The sequence below is a fragment of the Pyrus communis genome, chromosome 13 (genome assembly GCF_963583255.1).
Source record: "Pyrus communis chromosome 13, drPyrComm1.1, whole genome shotgun sequence".
Lineage (NCBI taxonomy): Eukaryota > Viridiplantae > Streptophyta > Magnoliopsida > Rosales > Rosaceae > Pyrus > Pyrus communis.
Window position 1 is genome coordinate 5,574,611 of NC_084815.1, and position 25,468 is coordinate 5,600,078.

The 25,468-nt window shown below is 36.6% G+C and overlaps 3 protein-coding genes across 6 annotated transcripts; all 3 read left to right on the forward strand.

The window, feature by feature from the left end:
- The first annotated feature begins 3,452 nt into the window (after positions 1–3,452).
- LOC137713482 (uncharacterized) lies at positions 3,453–9,888 on the forward strand. Of its 2 annotated transcripts, XM_068452781.1 has the most exons (15): positions 3,453–3,598; positions 4,470–4,899; positions 5,107–5,200; positions 5,796–5,982; positions 6,073–6,331; positions 6,692–6,907; positions 6,988–7,074; positions 7,160–7,294; positions 7,409–7,522; positions 7,660–7,907; positions 8,019–8,099; positions 8,267–8,498; positions 8,771–8,869; positions 8,966–9,151; positions 9,317–9,888. In XM_068452781.1, exons 2-15 carry the CDS (start codon positions 4,543–4,545, stop codon positions 9,413–9,415), a joined length of 2,394 nt encoding a protein of 797 aa, XP_068308882.1. In that variant the 5' UTR covers positions 3,453–3,598; positions 4,470–4,542; the 3' UTR covers positions 9,416–9,888. The 2 variants fall into 2 exon arrangements, with proteins under 2 accessions (XP_068308882.1, XP_068308883.1); XM_068452782.1 differs by lacking the exon at positions 3,453–3,598 and having other exon boundaries at positions 4,343–4,899.
- A 1,391-nt stretch (positions 9,889–11,279) lies between these two features.
- On the forward strand, positions 11,280–16,164 carry LOC137713217 (chaperone protein dnaJ 10-like). The gene is made up of 10 exons (XM_068452495.1): positions 11,280–11,485; positions 11,908–11,967; positions 12,289–12,371; positions 12,525–12,684; positions 13,005–13,134; positions 13,777–13,935; positions 14,246–14,424; positions 14,515–14,595; positions 14,686–14,844; positions 15,584–16,164. Exons 1-10 carry the CDS (start codon positions 11,399–11,401, stop codon positions 15,701–15,703), a joined length of 1,218 nt encoding a protein of 405 aa, XP_068308596.1. The 5' UTR covers positions 11,280–11,398; the 3' UTR covers positions 15,704–16,164.
- A 1,334-nt stretch (positions 16,165–17,498) lies between these two features.
- Positions 17,499–25,342, forward strand: LOC137712627 (uncharacterized). Of its 3 annotated transcripts, XM_068451737.1 has the most exons (15): positions 17,499–17,647; positions 17,780–17,884; positions 18,426–18,494; positions 18,689–18,778; positions 18,888–18,971; positions 19,287–19,451; positions 20,123–20,310; positions 21,448–21,520; positions 22,156–22,209; positions 22,540–22,797; positions 23,177–23,383; positions 23,532–23,635; positions 24,296–24,440; positions 24,629–24,763; positions 24,885–25,342. In XM_068451737.1, the coding sequence occupies exons 1-15, from the start codon at positions 17,558–17,560 to the stop codon at positions 25,059–25,061; spliced, it is 1,944 nt and encodes a 647-aa protein (XP_068307838.1). In that variant the 5' UTR covers positions 17,499–17,557; the 3' UTR covers positions 25,062–25,342. The 3 variants fall into 3 exon arrangements, 2 of the variants coding, with proteins under 2 accessions (XP_068307838.1, XP_068307839.1); XR_011065233.1 differs by lacking the exons at positions 24,629–24,763; positions 24,885–25,342 and having other exon boundaries at positions 23,532–23,813; positions 24,296–24,432; XM_068451738.1 differs by lacking the exons at positions 24,629–24,763; positions 24,885–25,342 and having other exon boundaries at positions 23,532–23,728; positions 24,296–24,404.
- The last annotated feature ends 126 nt before the right edge of the window (positions 25,343–25,468 follow it).

Here is a 25,468-nt window from a genome sequence, read left to right on the forward strand (position 1 = left end):
TGAAACTCATGGAGACAAGCTTGGTTGTTGGTTATATGGTCAGTGGCACCTGAGTCTACAATCCAAAAATCGTGTGTGAGATTGAGAGCCGTGGAAAGTGCACAAATGATACCTGGGATATTGCCGGATGTAGTGGTATTTGAATTTGCCAAAAAACCAGCAAATTTTCCAAGCATTTCTGTGGAATTTTCCGTGGTGACATTGTTACCCTCAGCGATATCACTCTTCTTTTGGAGAAAGGCGGCAAACTCATTGATCAGGGAGAAAGGGCTTGAGGTGAAGTTTGACATCTCTTTAGATTGGAAGGCTTTAGGCGTAAACCCTTTCCCATCCCTAATCATTTTTCCTTCCTTGTTAAACTTAGGTTTTAACTCAGGGTGTAAAATCCAGCATTTTTCCCTTACGTGCCCCTTGGTGTTGCAGTATGTGCATTTCCAGTCAGCTTTCTTTCCATTAAAAAACCTTTCACTAGTGAAGTTGTGGTTACTGGTGAAAGCCCTAGCTTCTGGGCTAGACCGAGGCTCAACATGCATTACTTTCCTTCGAGTTTCCTCTCTTTGGACTGCATGACACACGTTGACGAACGATGGTAGCTCAGGAGTCATTAGTAAGTGGCTACGCAAGTCTTCATACTCAACTCCCAAGCTTGCCAATAGTTGGAACACTTTATCTTCATCAACCCTTTTCAAGAGTGCAGCGGATTCAGTGGTGTGTGGACGGTATAGATCAAGTTCATTCCACATAGATTTCATGCTTCCAAGATGCTGAATGAAAGTTTGATTACCTTGCTTAAGTCCAGCGAGGCCTTTCTTCAGTTCAAACACACGGGCAGCATTGTGTTGACTGCCGTACATTTCTTTGATCGATTCCCATAAGATGTGTGAAGAATCTGAGTAGCTGAAGATCTCGGACAACTTGGGCTCCATCGAGTTAAGTATCCAGGACATAACAAGCTGGTCATTTGAGTGCCATGCATCAAAGTTAGCTGAGGAAGAATCTGGAGGCTTGATGGTTCCATTTACGTACCCTAGTTTCGATCTTCCTCCTAGAGCAAGAGATATAGCTCGTGACCATGGCAAGTAGTTGAACTCATTCAACAACACGATGCACAGTCGTGGGTTGCTCTCCCCGTGTATCATGTTGGCTGGTGTTAGGGTTGAGGAACTTGTAACCTCAGAACTAGATGGGATATCTTCTGCCATCACAACAAATGATGAACAGAGGAAGAAGAACAGGCTAGAAGGATAAACAACAGAGGCAGGACCCTATGGTTCCTGCTCTGATACCATCTGGCGATTTTGGTTTCAACTTGTTGTATTTTTCTTATTGAACTGCTGCAACGGCAGCAATGTTTTATACATATTTTACATACACGCATGCACACATACGCATGCAATAAACAAATGCAATACAGTGTGTTGTGCTTGCTGTCCATGATGCAGCAACTAGAGAAAAATAAGCAGCAAACCATGTGGTGTCTAGCTGTCAAGGAATATACAACATTCCTTTTTCACGTGCCCTTCCATACTGACTGCAATATTCCCTTCCATACTGACAGTATTCCATATTGTCCATACTGTCACTGTCAATATAACCCGAGAAAGCTTGTAATTTTGTTGTTCTATAGTCTTTTAATTACCATATTAGATAAAACAAAGGCTATAGGTCATCGGTTGTGACGTTCACGAAGGTAGTTTAATCACTCAATAGGTGTTGTACTGCCAACACTACTCCCCTTCATCACTGTAGAAATCTTGCTTTCTTTTTTGCTTTCCTTTTGGCATATTGGTTGTGATTTTTAGCATTTTATGTAAATGCTATAAAAACTCTATTAATATCCATTAAACTCCATAACAAAATCTGTATAAAATTCCTTTTAAATCCACGTGGAGTTTATGTGAATCCATTAAAAAATTTAACTCATTGTTACATTTTGCAGCTTTCTACTTCTGGAGTTTGTTATTGTATTTTGACATCTTTCCTGCACCAAAAATTATGAGGAATGCATGACTACTCAAAGATGAGTAGGAGCTCCTATCCAAAATTCTTCTTATCTAATTCACATAACTTTGTGCTTATAGCCGAAAATTCATATTATAAACCACTTTGTAAAGATTATCTATGCAAAAATTGAATTGAAACTAAGGTCATTAACTCGATCAACTGTAGCAAATAGATAGACGGTTCGTAATGTTTTTACCATTTTTGTTCATCTATTCTTACACAATTCTATGACTAAACGACCTTAATCGACACTTAGTTAATAACTCAATCATCTACAACCACATCATTTGGTTTGCAAATTTGGTTTCCCTAGCATTACCTTTTACAAAATTATAATCTTTGCTTCTACATTACTGTCTTGACAATTATTATATCACATTAAATACCCCTTTTTTTAGTTATTTAACATATTTACAACAATTTATATAAAAGTCTACTAAATACTTAGACATTGTTTTTTTGTTAAAAACACATACAAAAAAAGTTTATCAAACACTCAACAACTTTATTTTACAGTTCTTTATTCTAGCAGCACAACAAAAATAATTTTTTTTTAAAAGCACAGTAATACCAAACTAGCCTACAGAGTGATTTATAATATGAACGGTTCTAATCATAAATGAGAATGTCTATAAATTAGAAACGAAAAGTTTTAAGCAAGAGCACCTACTCATTTTTTTAATAACCAAGTATAATTACAAAATTAAATAAAAGAAAATAGAGTGTTTTTCGATAAGAAATTATTAAAACAAAATAGAATTGATTGTAATTTTGCTATTAATTATTATTAGGAAATCAGTTGGTCTTCTCCTCCTACGGGCTGGGTCAAAATCAATGTGGGTGGTGCTTTTCGTGCTGCGTCTCAGGTGGGGGGAATTGGTGTGGTTTTTTGGGAAGCTAGTAACTATGTTAGAGGTTTCGTTTGCAGTATTAACCATGTCAATAATCCCTATACGATTGAATTGATGGTGGCAAGAGAGGGTCTTTACTGGGCTATGCAACGGAATATGCAGTGCATTATTTTAGAGAGTGATGCCTTGCAGGTTGTTTAGGGGGTTGGCAGTTTGAAGCGTGGGTCCTCTTCTTCAGATTTATTGCTGGATGATGTCCGGGAATGCCTGAGAGGTTTTGGATCCTCCAAAATTTGTAATGTTTGTCGCTCCACTAATGACCCCATAGAATGGCCAAGTTTGCCTTAGATTTTTCTTTTAACTTCCATTGGTTCGAGGAACCTCCGAAATTAATTCAGGGTATTTTCTTAAATGATTGTATGTCATATTCATAATAAAAATAAAATCGCTATCGTTCAACTCAAAAAAAAAAAAATTTATTATCAGGAATAAAGGAGCAAAATACAAAAGGAAAAAGACAGAACACGTTGACAGAAATTATTAAAACAAAAGGAAAAGGAGTTATTTTTGGAGAAAGACGACAGAGTTATTTTTGTATTAACCCAGAAGAGAAGAACGATTTCTCTCTCTCCCCTCTCTCTCTCTCTCTCCCCGTTGAATTGATCTGAACCCTCCATTGAAATATATATTTGAGTTCATCAGGTTCTGTTATTGCATCATTTCCACTGTAGATCTGAGAAGAGGTCAGTCAATGCTCTCTGTGATTGCTCATTTGCTAGAACTGATTTGAAATTAATCACTTTTTATAGTTTCTTGTAAACAAAAAATAAATTAATGAAATAGTTTGATTGATTGGTGTGGAGCTGAAACCAATTCAGGACTAATATTGAGATTTACAGAAACCCTTTAAAATTTTCTGTTGATGATTTGCTTACAAACTTATGGTAATGGGGGGTTTTGTTATTGCTATAATGCTATCAAGTCTATGGGTGTTTTACTGAATTTTTTTTTCTTTCGGAAATATGCACAATAGAACTTTTTAAGGGGAAAAAAAGAAAAAAAAAAACTTCTCGACTAAAGCCACATTAAGCCTGTTCGGTATTGCTGTGCTTTGAAAAAAAAATTGCTTCAGTTATACTATGAGAAGAAGTTGTGACCTAAAGTACCAGAATGTTTTGTAAACTTTTTTATAAAAGGACTTTTGAAAAAAAAAAAACAGTATTATAGTGTTTGATAAACTTTTATGTAAAATAAATGTGAAAAAAAAAACTGATTTTTCAAAGCGGGTTTTGTAGCTTTGTGTTTGTGTTTTTGGTTTTTTTTTTTTTTACCCAAAACTGTGAAAAAAAAAGTTGAAGTTGAATATTTACCAAACATAAAAAAAACCTTGGCAGCCATTTTTTCAGAATTACCTCACCAAACTAAGTCTAAAACGTCAATCATCGCGTGTTTTTTTTTATTTGTGCATATTTCTCTTGTTTGTTTATTTTTAAACTATTGTGGTGGAATTTGGAATGGTTGACTTGTTACTTTGCTGTGATTTATTTAATGTTTTTCGTATCTACGGTTTCTTAAGTTTATAGATTCTTATTTGTATTTGTGTTAGCTTCTTAGGTGCATATAAAGGGCTAGAAGGTCAAGAATATGGAGTTATAGTTGTGGGTTTGTCTCAGAAAAGCCTTTTAAGATGATGCTTCCCATTCAGAAGTGGAAATGCTCAGGGTCTCAGATAGCAACGGTTGCTTCTGTTGTGGCATTGGTCTCGATCGTACTGGTTTCAATGGTTCATCTGTTCTGGTTTCCGTTGGTTCCTTCTTTTGATTACTTTATTCAAGCTCAGAACTCTTGTCTTCCAATTAATGGATCTGTTGAAGCAATTACTGATCAGGCAAAGGGAAATTTAAAACCACCTATTGACTTAGATCGTCAGTTTCCGTCTGACTTGCACAAGGCAGTTGTTTTTCGTGGTGCACCATGGAAGGCTGAGATTGGCCGGTGGCTTGCTGGTTGTCATTCAATTTCTAATGAAGTCGACATTGTTGAGGTAATAAGAACAACTTCATATATGCATAATATTTCTGTTTTATCCTAAATGCGTGAAGATATCAGTGAGTAATGCCATGGGAGTGTTCTGGTAAATGGAGGGCGGAAGAGCGGGGTGGGTGGGCGTTGCACAAGTCATCCAATGAAACTAAATTGCCAAATTTTATTGGAAGAGCGTTTATCTGTTTATAACTAATTATATTGACAGATTATAGGTGGTAGTGGCTGCAAAAATGAATGCAGTGGTCAAGGCGTCTGTAATCATGAATTGGGACAGTGTCGGTGCTTTCATGGATACACCGGTCAGTATAATTTCTTCTTCTTTCTTTCCTTCAACTTGATCAAATACAAAGTTGTCAGTAAGTAGTAGAAAACAGATGTAATAATTCTTAATGACAAATATTTCGCTAATCATTGCTTGCATGGTTTAATATCTATTCGGTGATAGTAACACATGGTTTGCATGGTTTACTGTCTATTCGGAACATTTAATAAATTTTCTTCGTAGAAGACATAAAAAGCTCTCTTTAATTTCTCCCCTCTCTCAGCTATTGAGGAGTTTCGGTAGGTTGCAGGTTCACCATTTCTGTTGTTTGGCTCTAATTGTTGCCATCACTACAAACAAAAAACCTTGTCATTGTATCACTTTCAAAGAGTTCTTAAATTCTCGTAGTTTCCCAGTTGCCTTCCTTATTCTAGTTGAAAATTTTGACTCCCCCCCCCCCCCCCCCCAACCCACAACAAGATTAAAAAAAAAAAAGAAAAAAAGAAGGAATAGTCAACAAAGATTTGGGTTTCTTTTTTCTAAACAGCCTGTTCTGTTGCGGTAAAACCAGAACTAGTATGCTCTTGTCCGATGAATCATTTCTGTGATTATAACATCAACTAGTTCTTCAGGGGAAGGATGCTCTGAGAGACTGCAGCTGGAATGCAACTACCCAGCATTGCCAGATCGACCATACGGGAGATGGGTTGTCTCAATTTGCTCTGCGCATTGTGACACAACAAAAGCAATGTGCTACTGTGGGGAAGGCACGAAATATCCAAATCGACCTGTGGCAGAGTCATGTGGCTTTCAAGTGAAGTAAGTTTATCAGATCCTAACTAGGCTTCCGTCAGTATAAATAAGTTACTAAACACTGTATATGCCACAAATCTGTGACATCTGTTTCAGGTTACCTTCTGAACCTGGTGCACCTAAACTGACTGATTGGGCAAAAGCTGACTTGGATAATGTTTTCACAACAAATAGTAGCAAACCGGGATGGTGTAATGTGGACCCTGTCGAAGCGTATGCTCATAAGGTGAAATTCAAAGAGGAATGTGATTGTAAATACGACGGTTTATGGGGACGGTTCTGTGAAGTGCCTGCAGTATGTACTTGTATTAATCAATGCTCTGGACGTGGGCATTGCCGTGGTGGATTTTGTCAGGTAACAACTGGTTTATTATGCATGAATGCTATGTGTTGTTTGTTTGAGTGCCTTCTTGTTATCATATACACGTAGTAGTGGACAATGAGGACCAACAATTTTAGGGTTAAGATGCTACCAGCGTATGAAACCAAACTATAGCCTATAGGCTTGATATACAAGAAGCGGGGATGGGTGTGTGGTTTTTGTGTTGTGCAGGCACTCAAACGAGAAACTAGTTGAAGTATTTTGCTGACACTAATTTTCAAAATTTTTGCACTTTTTCCTTTGCAAGTTCCCTTTAATTCATCGATAGATGTGGACTATCATAATATTTGCTCTTTGTCAATATGTACTGCCTAAACTGAGTGTAGTTTCCAGTGTAACAGTGGCTGGTACGGAACTGATTGCAGCATTCCATCTGTTGCATCATCAGTTAGAGAGTGGCCTCAATGGCTTCGGCCTGCTCAGGTTGATATTCCTGATAGCTCACATCTTCCGGGGAAAGTTGACAACCTCAATGCTGTGGTGAAAAAGAAAAGGCCTCTTATATATGTTTATGACTTGCCCCCAGATTTCAACAGCCTACTTCTTGAGGTCAGAATTTGCTTAAAACTGTGATTGTTTGATTCATCCTCAAAGCAAGGTTCTTATTTTTTCTTGATTTCCTGTTGCAGGGGCGTCACTTTAGGTTAGAGTGTGTAAACAGAATCTACGATGACCAAAATTCAACATTGTGGACAGATCAGCTGTATGGTGCACAGGTATTAATTGAACTGAAACTCGTAGTCGACTTGTAAATTTGAAGCATGTTTTGGATTTTTCATCAGTCTTGTTGCTTGTTTGCAGATGGCACTTTATGAAAGTATCTTAGCCAGTCCGCATCGTACATTAAATGGTGATGAAGCAGATTTCTTCTTTGTTCCTGTTCTTGATTCATGCATTATAACTCGTGCTGACGATGCTCCTCATTTGACTATGAAGGTATGCTTTTTGTACTATTAATACATTTGTGAAATTGCAATTTCACATCTGGGTTTGCCAAGTCAATGCTTTCGGATTTGGCTTTTGTTCTTATGTGCTTATTGAAACATTTAGGAACACAAGGGCTTGAGGAGCTCTCTCACTCTGGAATATTATAGGAAGGCTTACGATCACATTGTTGAACAGTATCCCTTCTGGAACCGCTCATCTGGAAGAGACCATATTTGGGTATGATGTAACTGAGAGAATTACTTAAGGCCAGTGTGGAGAAAAATTGAACAGAATGAGATTTTTCTTCTTGTCGTAGTTTAGATCATTTTATAAAGAGTACATGCTGATGATGTCGTCTTCATATCTGAAGGCAGTTTTTTTCATGGGATGAAGGTGCTTGCTATGCTCCCAAGGAGATATGGAACAGCATGATGTTGGTTCACTGGGGAAACACAAACTCGAAGCACAAGCATTCAACAACAGCTTATTGGGCTGACAACTGGAATGAGATTTCTTCTGATAAAAGGGGTAACCATCCTTGCTTTGATCCTGATAAAGATCTCGTACTTCCTGCTTGGAAAAGTCCGGATGTCAACTCCTTAAGCTCAAAACTTTGGTCCAGGTGCATGTCTGCTGGAAAGCGTACTCATATTTCCATGATTTTTTTTTTCTTTGCACTCCCCAAAGTTAACCATGATAACTAATCAATGGCATTTCAATACTTTATTTTCAGAACTCGTGAGAGCCGGAAAACACTGTTCTACTTTAATGGAAATCTGGGACCAGCTTACCCAAATGGAAGACCAGAAGCTTCGTAAGTGAACGAAAGAGCTATTTATTTATCTACTTGTGGGGTGGTTGAATTTAATTTTTCTGTGGACAACCTGTCAACTGTCAAGAGTGTGCCTTGCCAACAGTTACCGATACTATATTGTACAACTTACAGAAGATCTGATATAAAATTTTGGGGTATTTATGCAGCTATAGCATGGGTATCAGGCAGAAACTGGCAGAAGAATTTGGGTCAAGTCCTAACAAGGAAGGGAAACTCGGAAAACAACATGCAGAAGATGTGATTGTTACACCACTACGAGCTGAAAACTATCACTTGGATTTAGCCAGTTCTATTTTTTGCGGGGTATTTCCTGGAGATGGTTGGAGTGGTCGTATGGAAGACAGTATTTTGCAAGGGTGCATTCCTGTTGTCATTCAGGTAGTTAATTTTCTATTCATTTCTTGGCCCTTTTTTGGAGTCTTGGAACATTCAGTTAGTTTATCACTTATTTTAAAATGTTTGTAAGATAGTGATTGCTTGCATCTTCTCATATTATGGGATGCGTAACCCGCTTTTATTATTTATGTTCTCAAATTATTAAGGATTTTTATCTTTCCTGGTCATGTTTAGATGCTTTATTCTAAACCATGATAACCAAATGATGATAACATACATTCGGTCTTTCTTATATTTTGTTGTTTCATGTTTAGGATGGAATTTTCCTGCCATATGAAAATGTGCTCAACTATGAAAGTTTTGCTGTTCGGATAAGCGAAGATGAAATTCCAAATTTGATCAATATTCTTCGGGTAAATTATTACTTTTATGATTGATTCAAAGAAGCTTCTGACTGGAAGTTTGGAGGGCATTAAGCTGACTGATTTTTGGACTCCTGAATTCTGCAGGTGTTTAATGAGACAGAAATAAAGTTCAGGCTGGCTAATGTGCAGAAAATTTGGCAGAGGTTTCTGTATCGTGATTCTATTATGCTCGAAGCTGAGAGGCGAAAAACAAGTTTTGGTCGTATGGCAGAGTGGGCAGCTCAATTCTCTCAACTAATTGAAGACGATGTCTTTGCAACGTTGGTACAGGTAAATATCCTCCTATTCCATGTAGCAAGATGTTTAATACTCAAACCACCCTCCTCCAACATTTTCTGTTAGTTGATAAAAAATTTATGGAATTACTCGAGTTCTAAAATTAACACTAAAACGTTTCAAGAGGAATCGCTGACCGCCTGCTCTCATCTTAATCAGGTTTTGCATTACAAGTTGCATAATGACCCGTGGAGGCAACATGTTCATGTCAAAAAGGAGTTCGGGTTACCTCAAGAATGTTTGTTTAAAAGCAACTGAAGAAACATGCTTGCTTACAGCTAAATCAGTTTGAAGAGATGATAATTGCTGTATCTGAAGAGCTCATCGGGTAAGAGGAAGCAAGCATGATGACAACTTGTGTCATTCAAACGAGAAGCTCATCATGTGCAGCATCCAGTTCGATACAGAAAGCCAGGTGTTCTGAACGTTGTACACCAGTTTAAGCCAATTTTGTCCAAATGGAAGGACCTTAATTTTCTTCATATCTTGTACGTATTTACTGTTCATTAAGTATTAGGCGGATATATTGTGGGGTCCACATGCATCTTGGCCGGAAGTTGTCGGTGCACGCGTGGGGACTGCCGTTTCTGGTCCGAATAAGCGGAGACGAGAGTACAAACTTGTTTTATGTTTTCATATTATCTTACATACTAATAGGTATACATGTGAGATAACAGGTGATAGCAGAAAACTTTGGTTCAAAATTCATCTAACTTATGTTCAATTCTCTCGTAAGATAAAGTCATTAACATGATATACACAAGTTTCAACATAACCACAGAAAAGATTGTTTGATACTTTGTGGCTTGACCTGGATCTCAAATGACGTTTTTTTACGATGCTGTTTTCGCACCATTATAAACCTACAAAAAAAGACCAGAGTTTTACATTTTTTATAAGGAAAATTAAAGAAAATAACTTGAAAACTTTGAGTTTTAACGATAAAGATAAAATAAAGGGTAAAGTTAACAGTACTAGAATTGACTTTTTAGTATAAAAATGTGGTTTTTCGTTAAATTGAACAGTATCGAAAGTTTTTTGTTAAAGTTTTTATTTATTTATATATATACACACACACACACGCATATAGGGTCGGCCGGGCATTTAATTAGTAGGGCCTAAATTTAGAGCTTGGTAGGGCTTGTGTCCTGACCTCTTGAGTCTGGGCCGGGCCTGCCCAATTTTCCGATCTACCAAATACTTATCCTATCTGCTATTTATGTTTAAAGTAAATGGTAACAATGTTTCGTAACTTTAACTTAATTAGAGAAATGGTTCATCAATTAAAAATTCATTAATATTGGTATCTTAACTTATCAAAATGTGCAACTATGATCCTCAACTTTAATCTAACTAGAGAAATGGTACCTCAATTTTAACCCAATTATAACAATTGTAATTCCACCATAACTCATTTTAATAAAATTCTAACGAAGTTGAAGAAACAAAACCATATCTACATGTTTTGAAGAGTTGAGGGACCTCAATTATAGCAATGGTCATTCCAACATAACTCATTTTGACGAAGTTGATGACAAAGACTATAGCTACACATTTAGATAAGTTGAAGGACTAATAGTAATGAATTTTCAGTTGATGGGCTATTACTACAATTTCCACTTATGTTTACAACATGTGGAAACTATTTAGCATCTATTTTCTTCATTGCTCTTTTGCTCAACGTATGGAGTATTATCACTCTTTTTCCGGTCAATCAAAATTCATCCTACTAATTTGGTATGAGATCTTTTGAGAGGATTTTTTTATTTTTTTTAACAAACGATTTTATCTACATTAATGGGATGAAAGAGTGAGTTAAGCTTCGTAACCTTTACAAGCGAAAACTGTTAAATCGTAGTAATAAGTGAATTATAACTTAAGTAGTAAGTTAATTACGTGGGAGGCTAAGAGTCAACGCCAAGTTGCCCAAGGTCTTTGTACGAATCAATTTAATTTTTAAAATTTTGGTCCTAACAAAGATTAATTAACTTAATTAATGACTTAGGAATAGGAGGTGGTAGTACTAAATAAATTAAATATTACGCGGCAATTGCGCGTCTACGCGTGGGGACGTGGGAAGGGGAATCTTTTTATTTATTTCGATTATTATTTTCTCTTATCCTACTTTTCTTCTTCCTCGTCCTCTATTTTTCTTCTCTATTTTTATTTTTATTTTTATTATTATTATTTTTGGCTCCTCCCTCCAAACTGCGAAGCGAAGATTTTGACCGATCGGAAGAAATGGTCAAGGAAACGGAGTACTACGACGTCCTCGGCGTGAGCCCGTCCGCCACCGAGGCGGAGATCAAGAAAGCTTATTACATGAAGGTCAGTTAATTTTTAGCAGAAACTGAGAGAATTATTATTATTAATATTAGCTTTAATTTTGATTAGCGGTAATTAATCTGAAGTTTTGATTCGTAATCAGTTGCTTCTTCCACAATCGATTAGGCAATAAGCATACTAGATCCAACCCATGTTGCTAACAACACTTAGCGACGTTAATTGTATCAGTTGCATATATTAGGGCCTGTTTGGAAGTGCTTTTAGATCATCAAAAGCGTTTCTGACAATGTTTGGAAGAAGCACCTGCTATGGGATTCTTTCAGGAAGCAAGCACTTGCATTTTTGTTAATATTGTTGACATGGTTTTGATTGAAACGCTTTCAGTCTGGGCAGAAGTGCTTTTCTAACAAGCATTTCCAACAAATGTAAATAAAATTGAGTATTTTGGTTTTTTTGGATTGCAGGCAAGGCAGGTTCATCCAGATAAAAACCCAAATGATCCACTTGCAGCACAAAATTTTCAGGTAAGACTTTCTTTTGTTTTTCATTTAAATTAATGCCCATCAAATTATAAATTATGGTCACTACAATGCATTTGCGACATTAGAGAGTTGCTATTTACTTCCACGAACTTGTATTTTAGAAACTACAAGTTCTCGATACTGGATTCACAACCCCTTTTCTCCCTTTATACCATCATTTCCGCAACATGTGTAATGATGGTCTAATGTGGGAAGGTTGTTTTGTGAAGAGGGTTGGACTTGAAATCGAATTATTAGTAACTTCTTTCGTTGATCTAGTGTAGGCTTACCAAGTATATATACATTTTTTCGCATTTGATTCAGGTTTTGGGAGAAGCTTACCAAGTGTTAAGCGACCCAAGCCAACGCCAAGCGTATGATGCTAATGGAAAATCAGGGATTTCAACGTTAGTTTTGTTCTCTTATTTCATTAATATATGAATTTTAAGATCTAAAAGGTGGCTGACACAGTGACACCTTATGGGTTTACTGTGCGTATCGCAATGTGTGTGTTTAGTTGCGTGCTTCTAACATTTTTCAAAATGGTCCTTTTATTTCAGCGACGCAATTATTGATCCTGCAGCGATCTTCGCCATGCTTTTTGGTAGTGAGCTTTTCGAGGAATATATTGGACAGCTAGCCATGGCATCAATGGCTTCCCTAGATATTTTCACAGAAGGCGAACAGTTTGATCCCAAAAAGTTGCAAGAGAAAATGCGGGTACAGTTTGTTTAATTTTTCTCACTGACCCAGTTTACCTGCAATTTTCTTTGATGGATGGGAACAACTTGGGTTGAAATTAAATTGGGAGCCATACATTTAATATATTGGTAATATGAAGTTAATTGTTTCTTTTGTTATCACGAATTTGGGTTTCGCCCCCGGATTCACCAATTGGATATCTGCATCTTCTACTTCTTCCTTTTAATCAGTTTGATATTTGGACAAACAAACCTCTCATCTTTTTTTAGAAAGAACAAGTCTTTATCATTTAAGAATGCTTTATGTGTGGCAAAATTGCCAATATCCCTTTACTGCAGGTTGTTCAAAAGGAAAGAGAAGAAAAGCTTGCAGAAACACTAAAAAATCGACTCAACCAATATGTGCAAGGCAACAAAGAGGAATTTGTTAGTCATGCTGAAGCTGAAGTTGCAAGGCTTTCCAATGCAGGTAATTCGTTGCGTGTGGTGCTTGTTGGTTGACAAGAATATAATATTTTCAACTGCTTTTAAGTTGGCTCGTGTAAAATTAGATGAGGTTTTGGGACCATACAATTTGAGATCCTGAAAACACTATCCATAAGCATTGCCATTTTAGCTCCTACATTGTTTCTTCTTTCCAAGGATTTGAATATCGGTTTCGGTAGCTGAATTGCGGAGAAATATCAAAATATATCGATATTGGCAGAAATATGGGTGAAAAATGAAAATAATAAAAACTAGAAATAAAAACATACAAATTATCTTTGAAATTTCTTTAAAATCCAAAACTAACAAATAACGCTTCATTTAACATATAGATTTGTAACACGGTTAACTTATAATTACTTTGCATAGCAAGTGGTTGAATCCCTGGTGGATAGGGCTTTCCTCTCCAACCCACTGCTTCTTGGGTTCAGCCCTTCCCCCCTCCCTTGATTTTCGTGATATATTGGCTAAAATATTAGTTATATCGGCAATTTTAGTTCCTTGGTTCTTTCTATAAATACATTGACATTTAGTTCAGATGTTGATTAATGCCCTATGGATCTGTTTCTATGATTATTATCTAATTTTCACTATCATTTTCAATGATATTGTCTATTTTCAACAGCCTATGGTGTTGATATGTTGAATACGATTGGCTACATCTATGCCAGACAATCAGCAAAGGAGCTAGGCAAGAAAGCAATATATTTGGGCGTGCCATTTGTTGCAGAGTGGTTTAGAAATAAAGGGCATTTCATTAAATCCCAAGTAACAGCAGCAACAGGTTAGCAGATCATTCTGGATTCGGTCATTGACAGTCGTGTCCTAAATCTTTGTTATCATGGTGACTGTAACTTTTGGCTCCAATAATTAATTGACCTATGGGCCTAACCAGGGTGTGGGGACTGATCTTACCCAAACTAATAGAGTCCAATCCACTTCATCCGTATGTATTCAAATATTTGACAGGAAAAGAATATTCATGTGTTTTCTCTGTTTTTTTGACATGTGTAAGGGATACGTTCTTACAAATGCACACAAGTTTGCTGGCTACGCTAATATATGCTTTGGTTAATGGACTTATATTTTTTCAGGTGCAATTGCTTTGATCCAGCTGCAGGAAGACATGAAAAAGCAGCTAAGTGCAGAAGGAAATTATACAGAGGAAGAGCTCGAAGAATACATGCAATCTCACAAGAAGTTGATGATTGATTCCCTGTGGAAGCTTAATGTGGCTGATATTGAGGCCACTCTTTCTCGTGTTTGTCAGATGGTTGGTTGCTGCCCCTCTGTTTTATTAGGTAGTTATCTAAAACATGAACAAAATTCCGGTCTCAATTGTAATATTTCATTTGATCTTTAGGTTCTTCAAGACAGCAATGCCAAGAAAGAGGAACTCCGTGCGCGGGCAAAGGGGTTGAAAACTCTTGGCAGAATCTTCCAGGTATTGTTTTTCTTAACCTAATTTTATGATTTTATGTTGCTGTAATCTCCATTGTCTAATACATATGGAAGCTATGACATTTTATTGTAGAGAACTAAGTCAACCGGTGGGAATGATGGTGAACCTGCACAAAATAGTAGAGTCCATAAACTGAATGGAAGTGAATCAAGCAATGATACATCGTCTCCTATAACAACACCAAGGTCCTCATTTCTTGACGAGCCATCTTACACTGCATTTGAGCCACAGGTATCTTCACGTTTGATAAACTCATTTTATGTGTATATCCTTGTTCGGATTTCATCAAATAGCATTTCAAGACGGCCCAGAATGCGTAGTTTTTGACATTTGGGATTTTTATAGTTTTGGGACATGACCGTTTGTTATGTACTTCTTAAACATAGGCATTCCACATTTGCATCATTTTTATTGCGTTTTTCTAATTATAAATGGTTCCTAACAAGGTATTACTTGCTGGAAACAAACAGCATCAACTCATTTGACACCATTGTGAGAGGTACAAAATGAAAAAAATAGAAAAAGAACAATTTGATTAAACTCAAGATTGCAAGTACAACCAGTGCTTATGCTCCTGAAAAGTAAAAACCACTGTAAATTTTGGTAAGTTCTGCTCGTTGATGACAACGGAAAGTGAATTGACCTTAAATAGTAGTTAGGGTAATGGCTTTATTAAATTTCCAATGGAAATATTTTATTTTATTTTATTTTTTAACAACCAACGTAATTCTGTTACTCCAATCACACATTTCAAATGATCCGAATAGAAAGGAAAGTTACTGTAAACATGTGAAACACACGAGTAAGAACCATAATAGAGACCAATACAGCTGAAACTAGATGTTTTACGTTTTTCCTGTTTTGGGGGAATGATGAGAGAGTTGATGAGTGGGGGGAAAGTAGAAAGTAGAAACCCTTGTACGTTTGTTGTATTATTAATGCTTTATCTTGTTTCTCTTTTTTATACTAGGTGTCACAGAGCCCCTATGTGGAAGCCCCCCAAATTGCCGGTGCACAATTGAACTATCACTTCCCAAGGCCAACTGCACCACCTGGTGCCCAGAGACATTCTTCCATTGGCAGGGATTGAGGGTGGAGATCGGGTATTCCCCTTGCTTTCCGTCTTGTAGTATAAAACTTGTGACATCTTTTGTATCAATATTGTGGCTGGTTTTGCGGGAAGAATATGAGGTTATCGTTAGCTGGATGTGTATGCTTGAAACGAGTTACAATTGTGCTTGAATTGGCAACTCACCTCCAGCTGCGTAGGCCTCGCTTATTCTGATGGGGAAGACAGATTTATATACGTAGGGAGGAAGATAGATTGTTGTAGAAAATGGGATGCCGTTGTCACCAGTTAGCCGTTATAGTCGTTATTTATTCGTGTAATTTTCTGGAGTGACGGATTTAGTTTGAAAGGTTTAAATTTTAGGCGCATATGTTTTTGTCGATGTGGAGATTCATGTTGATTTGCCCAGATAACAAACAAATATCAAGACTCTAGTGTACATTTGTCCGTGGAAACAGATTATGTGATGGAATTTTTCTCTATCCTTGTGTTGGTCATATTTCTTGTGTTGAAAATTACAGTCCATTTAAACTACTCCCATATAAAGCAAGGGTCATCCATTAACCAGAAAGGATAGATAAAATGTAGTGGTATTTTCAAATAAAAAAAGAAAAAGAAAAATGTGGTTCGGATTAATTCTGTTTGACACAAAAAATATAATCGTACTAACGAGTACTTAAAACGGTTTGCTTTAGTTTGATTTTGACCAATACCACCATTATTGATCGGTTTGGTGGTTTGGTACGATTTGATTTAGGCGGTTTAAGCCTTCAACACATCAATAACAAACCGTCCCACATCTCGAGTTTTAATTTTCTAAGCATTCACATATTTTAGTTCCATCAAAAGAGAATTTTTTGGAACATAAAGTTCTATGTAGTTAGGTAGGACTAAGTTTCAATTATATAAAATCTCATGCTTGCAAACGATTTATTAGTTACAATTTCATATAAGAATAAAATCTCAGGGATCGTAGACAGTGTTTGCTTTGAAGGAAGGCTTTGAGTTTGTAGCTGAGGGACTTGAGAGTTGGTTTTTGCAGAAGAGCAATTAGCTTTGTACTGAAAAACAATTGCGTTGATTGAAGAATCATTCAAGATTTTTGTGTAATCATAGAGGTTGAATTTGACAAGAGTCCCAAGCTTGAAGGCCTCTGGTTCTATTTAAAGGCATTGAAGAAGGAGCAAACTGGATCGTATCGCTGAGCCAAAGCAAGGGTGGACTGGTTATTTGGCCTTAACCTTCAATTGTATATTGAGGCGGTTCACATGATTGCAGTAGTTATTTCAATATGTTGAATGATGTGTATGTACGCATTTAAGTAGACGAGATATTCTTGAGTTCTGATCGTCTATGTAGTAGAGAGACTCATGCTCAAGCCCTTGGACAGGTTGAAGAGAGATGAAATGATCGTCCAGGCCTTGGTTTTGGACTTCGAAGTTGGTTCGCCAAAGTCGTACGACTTTGGCGTAAATAAAAATGAATAGGCCTTTGTAGCAGGTCTTATTAGACGATATTGATATGCATAGGTAAATATAAAAAACGACACTGATCAATTAGAAGAAAAACAGAGAGGAAGTTGGTGAGTTATCCAAAAGAAATTTAGTTAAGAGAACGTTGAAAATGGAAAAATAAAAAATAGAAAAACTAATAAAAATAATTTTAAAATTTTAAGTTTTACGACAATGGAAAAATAAAATGTAAAACAAATAGTACTAAATTAATTTTTTAATGTAAAAAAAATAATTTTCCGTTAAAATCAACGGAACTTTTCGTTAAAGGTGCCTATCTCACTGACTTAAGCCCCTTTCTCTCATCTATTAAATCACCAGAAGCAGAGCAGCAGCAGCAGCAGCGACAGCCATAGGTGTGACAATGGAGGGAGGGAAGACGAAGCAGAAATTGCCGGCTCTCACTCTCCAACAGTTCATCTCCACCACCGCCCCTCTTATCGATCTCGAAAAGGTTCTCTCTCTCTCTCTCTAACCAATCAATAATTATGTTTTGTTCCTGCTTTTGTTTCTATGCACTCCAATTGACAGTTCATATGCCGCAAAGAAATGGACTTCTATGGAACTAACCTAATTTGGAAATCAGGAAGCTGAGATATCTGCCTCCATCATAACTGGGTCTTCCAGAAACTTGGACACTGCTCAGAAGAAGGGCTCCACCATTCTCAATTTGAAATGTGTTGATGCTCAGGTACCAAGTGTTGCATTTGCTTTCCACTTTTCTATGGATTCCTGTTTAATGCTTTCGAGCTTTATTCGATTGCTTGGAAAATCAGAGGCGACCCGAAAAGAGAGAGAGAAAGAAATGCTTAGGTTCAGTTTCTTTTGACAGAATAATTTTTTAGGAAAATGCTTTGTAGAATATGTTTTGCTTGATTTTCTTCCGCTTTTGGCTTCAATGCAACATAAGGGTTGTATAAGGTTTTGCTTTAACTGCCAGAGAATTTGAAGCTGTCTTGTCTAAACAAATAGAGCTTTAGTTTTCTTTGAAGAGAAATGTTTACTTAAAGATTCTTCTCTAGTGATCATGTTAGTTGCAGCATTTGTCAAAACATAATTAGAAAAACGTACACGGATGATATTTTCAGTAATGATAGGAATTCTTTTGCTGAAACTTTTTTTCTACGAAGGAATGCAGTCTGTCGAAGCCAACAGTTTTTGTATTTGGCATGTTTAGCATTGAACAATAAAAATGTTCTAATAACTATTTATATCTTTGGTTTTGAGAATAGACAGGACTCATGGGGAAGAGTCTTCTTGAGTTTCAATCCACCAAAGCAGATGTTCTTCCTCCCCACAAGGTGAGAAATCCATATTCCCGCTTCTACGCCCTCAGTGAGTTTTATTGCCATGTTTGCTCTTCTTACTGAGTTGTAAAATTGCTTCAAGGCTAGATGTGGTTATTTTAACGAACATATTGAAGGATATCCCAGCTACAAATTATACCATACTATCCAAAGTTTGTCCAATTATTTTCTCTTCTTTTAATTTGCAGTTTAGCACCCATGATGTGGTTGTTCTAAAACAAAATAAGGCTGATCTGGGGGCCCCTGCTCTTGGACAAGGTGTAGTTTATCGGTTAAAGGTAATTCTATGCAGGGATGCTTGCATTTTTGGTCATTATATTTTTAGTTGTTGAGGATCATGCTCTTGAGCTTACTTGTGATGGTGGTTTGCTGGCGCTTTTTAAACAGGACTCATCAATCATTGTTGCTTTTGATGATGTTCCTGAAGATGGTTTAAATAGTCCTCTACGGTTGGAGAAACTGGGAAATGAGGTATGAAATTCAAATTCTTAAGTCTTCGATTTATTTCCTCAAATTTCCTCAATTATCACATTGCTTTAGAGCCTATAGTTTAGTTAGTATGGTGATATGATTCTTAAAGCTTTCCTACCTGAAATCATATTGATCATCGACATGGAATGTTATTTAAAATTTGGTTTCTACCATAATATTGCTCTCAATGAGGAAACAATCAAAGTTTTTAGTAATCGATCGTCTGTGTAGGCATTACTGATCTTCTATTTCTCATTCCCTGCCAGATTAATAGTCATTGGAAAAAATGCTGAAAATATTAACTGCTTGTTTCAGGTGACATATCAGAGGATGAAGGATGCCTTGATACAATTGAGCAAAGGTGTGCAGAAGGGCCCCGCATCTGATTTAATTCCTGTCTTATTTGGAGAGAGGACACCAACAGTGTCCAAGAAGGATGTCACATTCACCCCATTTAACAAAAACCTTGATCATTCTCAGGTCCTTAAGCCTAATATTTTGAACATTTTCTGTGTTTTTTCCCCTTTCTTCTGAATCATAACGGTCCACTCAAAATGTGTCATTTTGAGTTAATATCACACATTCTATTAATGGTGTTCTTCTGAATCAGCGGCTTCAGTGAATGACACACACAAACATGCATTCAACAAACACAAACATAGACTATGTAAATGCATGCATATTTTTATCACTGTATACGTGTGTGCACACTGCACATAATGTCATCACGTACAGGATCACATAATTGCTCCGTAGAGGTCCTTAGGATATCATAGCCTCTTCTATTTTATATCAATTTCTTGTGTATTATTAACAATTAGGGTTTGAATTACATAAAATTCTTATGAATAAAACTGCTATTATTTGTTCAAATAATTCCACCTTTAGATCTCCTTAGTGAGATTAAGCAAATATTAGCTGATAAGTTATTTCTTCCTTGAGTACTGAATATTAGTTGACCGATATAGGACCATGCCTATTGTTGTTGTTTTGTGTATCTGTGCCTCTTTATTTTGATGAGCATCTTAATCCAAGTTTGCTTTTCATGCATACAGTATTTCAAGGTTTATCCATGTTTCATTTCTCAGTATCTAAAGCACCTTCTGCATTTCTTTTTGTATTTTAATTTTTCTCTTTTCTTTGCTCCATAGAGAGATGCCATTTCAAAGGCCCTGTCATCAAAGAATGTATTTTTGCTGCATGGACCTCCTGGCACGGGAAAGACTACAACTGTGGTGGAAATTATCTTGCAAGAAGTTAAACGTGGATCAAAGATTCTTGCTTGTGCTGCTTCAAATATTGCTGTTGACAACATTGTTGAGCGACTTGCACGCCACAAGTATTTCACTGCCTTTATATTTGAGGATTTCAGCTTTTAATTGAAAATTTAGTTTTAACTATAGCAAAGAAATATCAAGGTCCTGATTTTAAGCTTTATGTAATCCCTTCGCTGGTCTCCCTCTCCTTTCTTCTTATATATGTTTATTTTTCTTTCACTAGTTCTGCTGTCACCTATTGCTAAGGTTGCAGACCATACACCAAAACTTCAAATCTTATGAGTACATAAAGAACCGATTTTGATGTTGATATATGCATTTCATGTCACCCGTTCGTAGTATGTCCTACTGTGATTCCAAATTTTAACCCCATCTTTTATTCAAATTTTAACCAAAAATACGAAAAATTTGAATATAAGCTTCCTGTAATACTTCCGCTAGTTTCCCTCTCCTTTCTTCTTATATTTGTTTATTTTTCTTTCACTAGTTCTGCTGTCATTCTATTTCTAAGGTTGCAGACCATTTCATATCACCTGTTCGTAGAATGTCCTACTGTGATTCCAAAGTTTCAAGTTTTGACCCCATATTTTATCCCAATTTTAACTGAATATACAAAAAATTCGAGGACTTTAGAGATCTACACATGGACCTCTGTGGAGATGCTTCCTTGTTGGGTTCAGTGGTTGGGTTTGATGGAGTTGAGTGAATTGGGTGCGGTTGTTTGGGAATGTTTTGCGTCACCTAGTTTTTATTCTCTTTTTTTAAAAGAGATGGGTCAAGATGTAAAAATGGGTGTCCTTGTATAAGAGTTGGGTTCCAATGGAGGCACCTTTATTTGAATACCATATGTCAATTACGAAAATCTTTCTTCAGTAGACATTTTCAGTTAGCTATTCAGGACTAGCTTGTTGACCAATGAATTAGTTGATTTATGACCCAAATATTTAGCTCGTATTGTTACCATATTAGTAATTAACTAAACACAATAATTTTATATTTTCAACTGATAATAATAATCATCCTGCTGTTGCACCCCATTGTGCTGAGATCATCGGTTTAACTTATGAAATCTGTTGTTAATTTAAGTTGGTCGTTGTGATATCTACTGATTTTTGTTTCATCAAGTAGATAGTAGTTAGTGGGTTTGAGGCATCCTGCATGCTTACCACTTCATTACTTATTGCTGTTTCTTTATTCAGAGTAAAGTTAGTGAGAGTGGGGCATCCTGCACGTTTACTACCTCAAGTGCTGGACAGTGCACTGGATGCACAGGTATGTGAATTCTTCAAATTCGTAAAACGAAAAGAAAATTAGTTCTTTCTCTATTATAAAGGAAGATTTGACTTCGTTTGAGCAAGCCATGGATACTTGTCTTTCTTTGCATGTATAAATGTGTACACACACACACACACACACATATATATATAATATATATATGTAAAATATAACTCTACTGCCATCCTCAGTTGCAAGTGCTTTCTTTTCTGCTTCTATTATTACAGATAGTGTTAGCATGGATGTGTATTTCTAAGTAGATGCATTAATTTTTTTATATTATGGTGCATATAGGGCAAAACTTTTAAATAGGATGCCTTTTTTATAAGAAAAGAAAAGATCACATGTGGGGATTAGGATTACCCAACAATGTGGTTTAATGATCCATGACATCAAATTATTAATCACTCCTTAAAAGATCAACCTTGGAAAATAAACCAAATCAGAAACCATTAGTTCGTCTAAATTAAATAAAATAAAAAGATAAATTCAGTGTTACGACAAACTTTAGAAAATGTCATGATAATATATAAAAAAAGAACACACTCTATAGACACTCCCTTTATCATACTTGCCTATATTTGTTTGAAATGTTGTCCTTACCATAGACGATGTATTGTTCTTTCTGCCAGGTCTTGCGAGGGGATAACAGTTCTCTGGCAAATGACATTCGGAAGGAAATGAAGGTAGTTATGCAGAGTAAAATTGAACCTTGAACTTGATATCTATGCATGTATGCAATTTCAAATAAAAGTTGCATTTCATTTTTTCTTGATAGAGATGTTTTACTAAACTAACTTGTTAGTATTCATGTATTCAGTAGTACTATTTCGTTTGGTTCCATCGGAAGGGATCAAAACTTTAATCTTTCCTAATTATATCCATTCCCGGCCCCTCCTTCAACACTCAGAGTTATTTAGTAGGACTTAATTATAGAGGTTAATATGGTGAAGACTGAAGTCTCACTGACCATTGCATGGCTTGATCAAAGGAACTTGCACATTGCATTTTTCCAGGCATTAAATGGGAAGCTCTTAAGGACCAAAGATAAGAACACTAGGAGGGAAATCCAGAAGGAGCTTAGGACTCTTTCTAGGGAAGAGCGTAAAAGGCAGCAGCTAGCTGTAACAGATGTAATAAAAAATGCAGATGTGATTTTGACAACTTTGACTGGGGCATCTTCTCGCAAGCTCGACAATACTTCATTTGATTTGGTGATTATTGATGAAGCTGCTCAGGCACTTGAGATAGCATGCTGGATGGCTTTACTAAAGGTAATGCTCTAATACAAAGGTATATACTTGAACATGTGCACAGCAATTTGCGTATGTATTTCCATAAATGCACATATGCATTCACATAGTAATGCATGCTGGTTGGTGATCTTCAAAGAAATGTTATGGGTGTTCTTTCAGAAATTTGGTTACTTGAGGAAACTAAAATTCAAAGGAAGAAAAAGTAAAATATTGAAGTTACAGCTGCGCTCCATGGAAAAGTACACTGTTTATTGTATGACTGCAAGAAAAGAAAAGGTCTTTAGTAATTTTAAATTAATCAAAAGCCAAAGCCAAAAAGTTACATTGTAAGCAATTCATTATACATGTACAGCTTGTTCCAAAATTCACTTTAAAGTATCTGAGTTCATTGTTTTAGGGTTCAAGATGTATACTTGCAGGCGACCATCTTCAGCTTCCTCCTACCATTCAGAGTGCTGAAGCTGAGAAGAAAGGTCTAGGAAGGACCCTCTTTGAACGCCTTGCAGACATATATGGAAATGAAGTCATGTCTATGCTCACTGTCCAGTACCGCATGCACGAGCGGATCATGGATTGGTCATCAAAGGAGCTTTACAACAGTAAGGTGCTCAGAGCATGCCAGGATGCTGGCTTACCGAGTAGAACTATATCATCAATTGACTGTTAGAATTTTTATTATGTTAAACAAAAATTAAATTAAAGTCATTACATTTGATTGTGTTAAATTATTTTGTGGTTTAATCTCATTACAGATTAAGGCCCATTCAAGTGTTGCTGGGCATATGCTTTTGGACCTGGAGGATGTAAAGACGACCTCTTCTACAGAACCGACCCTTCTTCTAATAGACACAGCTGGGTATGCTGTGTATACTAGCCATATACCCAACATTCAGCGTGTTTGTTTTGAGAATACTTTGTCTTTCTTGGAGGAGGTTTAGAATCATATGAAGTAAATCACCAATATCCTCTTGAAATTTGGTTTGGAATGCCATTGTGCACTTGAGTGAAATGTTAAACAGTAGGAATACCAGCAGGTTGGTATTAGAAAACCGTCAAGTAAAACCTAGGGGTACCAGTTCTTGTTTTTAGTGTTTTGTTCCTAATACTGAAATGACACTGCGCACATACAACATGAGTGATATGCTTTATGTTGAGATGGTTGTTTTGCCATTTATTTGGTTATTTCATGCCAAATTCATGTGAACATGCTTGATATGGATGCTTTATGGAACAATCACTTATTCGAAATTAATGCCAATTCTACATAGTGTTGTGAGGTGCGACATTTTATCATGTCATTTGGAAAACCATCATTCATAGTAGCACGGTAACACCACATGAAGTGCCATTAATTTTCTTAGGTTAGTGTAGGATTGCTACTAGTAGAGACATTTTGAAGGTTGTGAGAAATGAGTAGATATTATACCACATTGTCTTAACAGCCTTCCTAGTTCTTGTAATAAAAGAAACTCCTTTTTGTATAATTGTTGTGCCTGTTCATGCTGATCGGTGTCAGGTGTGACATGGAAGAGAAGAAGGATGAAGAAGAAAGCACTTTGAATGAGGGGGAAGCCGATGTTGCTATTGCCCATGCCAAGAGACTTGTTCAAAGCGGTGTTCAGGCTTCTGATATTGGAATTATCACTCCTTATGCTGCACAGGTACTTAAGTTTCTTTCTTTTTCCTGTGTTCTTGTAAGCAATAGCTTCTTTTGTGAGCTTTATTTCTCTAAATAAGGTGAGGGATTACAATAGCTTCTAGATAAAAATCAAGCATTCCATGAAAATGCTAATAGCAATGGCATCGTTTTTTGTTTGTTCTCTTACTTATATCAGACCTAGTATTGCAGGTTGTCGTACTCAGGATGTTGAGAAGCAATGACGACAAGCTAAAGGATTTGGAAATCTCAACAGTTGACGGCTTCCAGGGCCGGGAAAAGGAAGCCATCATTATTTCAATGGTTCGGTCAAATTCAAAAAAAGAGGTATTCGTGTATCCCTGGTACCATTCTTAATGCATTTTTTCAAATTTCGACGGTAGACATCTCAATTACCAAATATTCTATAATACAAGAAATTAAATTTTGAGCATTTTCAAAAATTCAGGTAGGGTTTCTGAAGGACCACAGGCGAATGAACGTGGCTGTAACACGTGCAAGAAGGCAATGCTGTCTTGTATGCGACACAGACACGGTGACTAGTGATGCATTCTTGAAGCGATTGATAGAGTATTTTGAGGAGCATGGTGAGTATCTAAGTGCCTCAGAGTATAGCAATGAATGACCAAAATTGCAAAATCGGCTTCTCTGCCCCCCACAAGCATCTACGAACTGGCTGTGTTTGGTGATCGATACCATACCTCGGGGACGTAGTTCCCCTAAGATCGTGCACTGCTTTTGAAGCAGTGGACAACTTACAAGTTACACCTATTAAACACAATTTATAATTCTTAATGGTATTGATACCAATTGAAATTTTGTTTTAATGCACTTTTCCTTCTCCAATTATCTAATGTTATGTTATGCGATATGTTGGAAATTTGTTTGATGAACTCTGTAAGCACAACGATACTTGATTCATACCAAGGGAAATCGCACCTCCGGTGCTGTCTCTGCAACTACTAGGGCAATGGACTAATCTTCTCAATTCACGATCAGAAATGTGACTGAAGAGTTATGGATGGAGAGGAT

Coding starts and splice junctions, on each gene's coding strand:
- LOC137713482 (XM_068452781.1), top strand. CDS start 4,543: ATGATGCTTCCCATTCAGAAGTGGAAATGCTCAGGGTCTCAGATAGCA. Junction 7,295..7,408: donor CTCCTCATTTGACTATGAAG/GTATGCTTTTTG, acceptor TGAAACATTTAG/GAACACAAGGGCTTGAGGAG. Junction 9,152..9,316: donor TCTTTGCAACGTTGGTACAG/GTAAATATCCTC, acceptor CATCTTAATCAG/GTTTTGCATTACAAGTTGCA.
- LOC137713217 (XM_068452495.1), top strand. CDS start 11,399: ATGGTCAAGGAAACGGAGTACTACGACGTCCTCGGCGTGAGCCCGTCC. Junction 13,135..13,776: donor TGCAAGGCTTTCCAATGCAG/GTAATTCGTTGC, acceptor TATTTTCAACAG/CCTATGGTGTTGATATGTTG. Junction 14,596..14,685: donor CTCTTGGCAGAATCTTCCAG/GTATTGTTTTTC, acceptor ATTTTATTGTAG/AGAACTAAGTCAACCGGTGG.
- LOC137712627 (XM_068451737.1), top strand. CDS start 17,558: ATGGAGGGAGGGAAGACGAAGCAGAAATTGCCGGCTCTCACTCTCCAA. Junction 23,384..23,531: donor AGGAGCTTTACAACAGTAAG/GTGCTCAGAGCA, acceptor ATCTCATTACAG/ATTAAGGCCCATTCAAGTGT. Junction 24,764..24,884: donor GGTCAAATTCAAAAAAAGAG/GTATTCGTGTAT, acceptor TCAAAAATTCAG/GTAGGGTTTCTGAAGGACCA.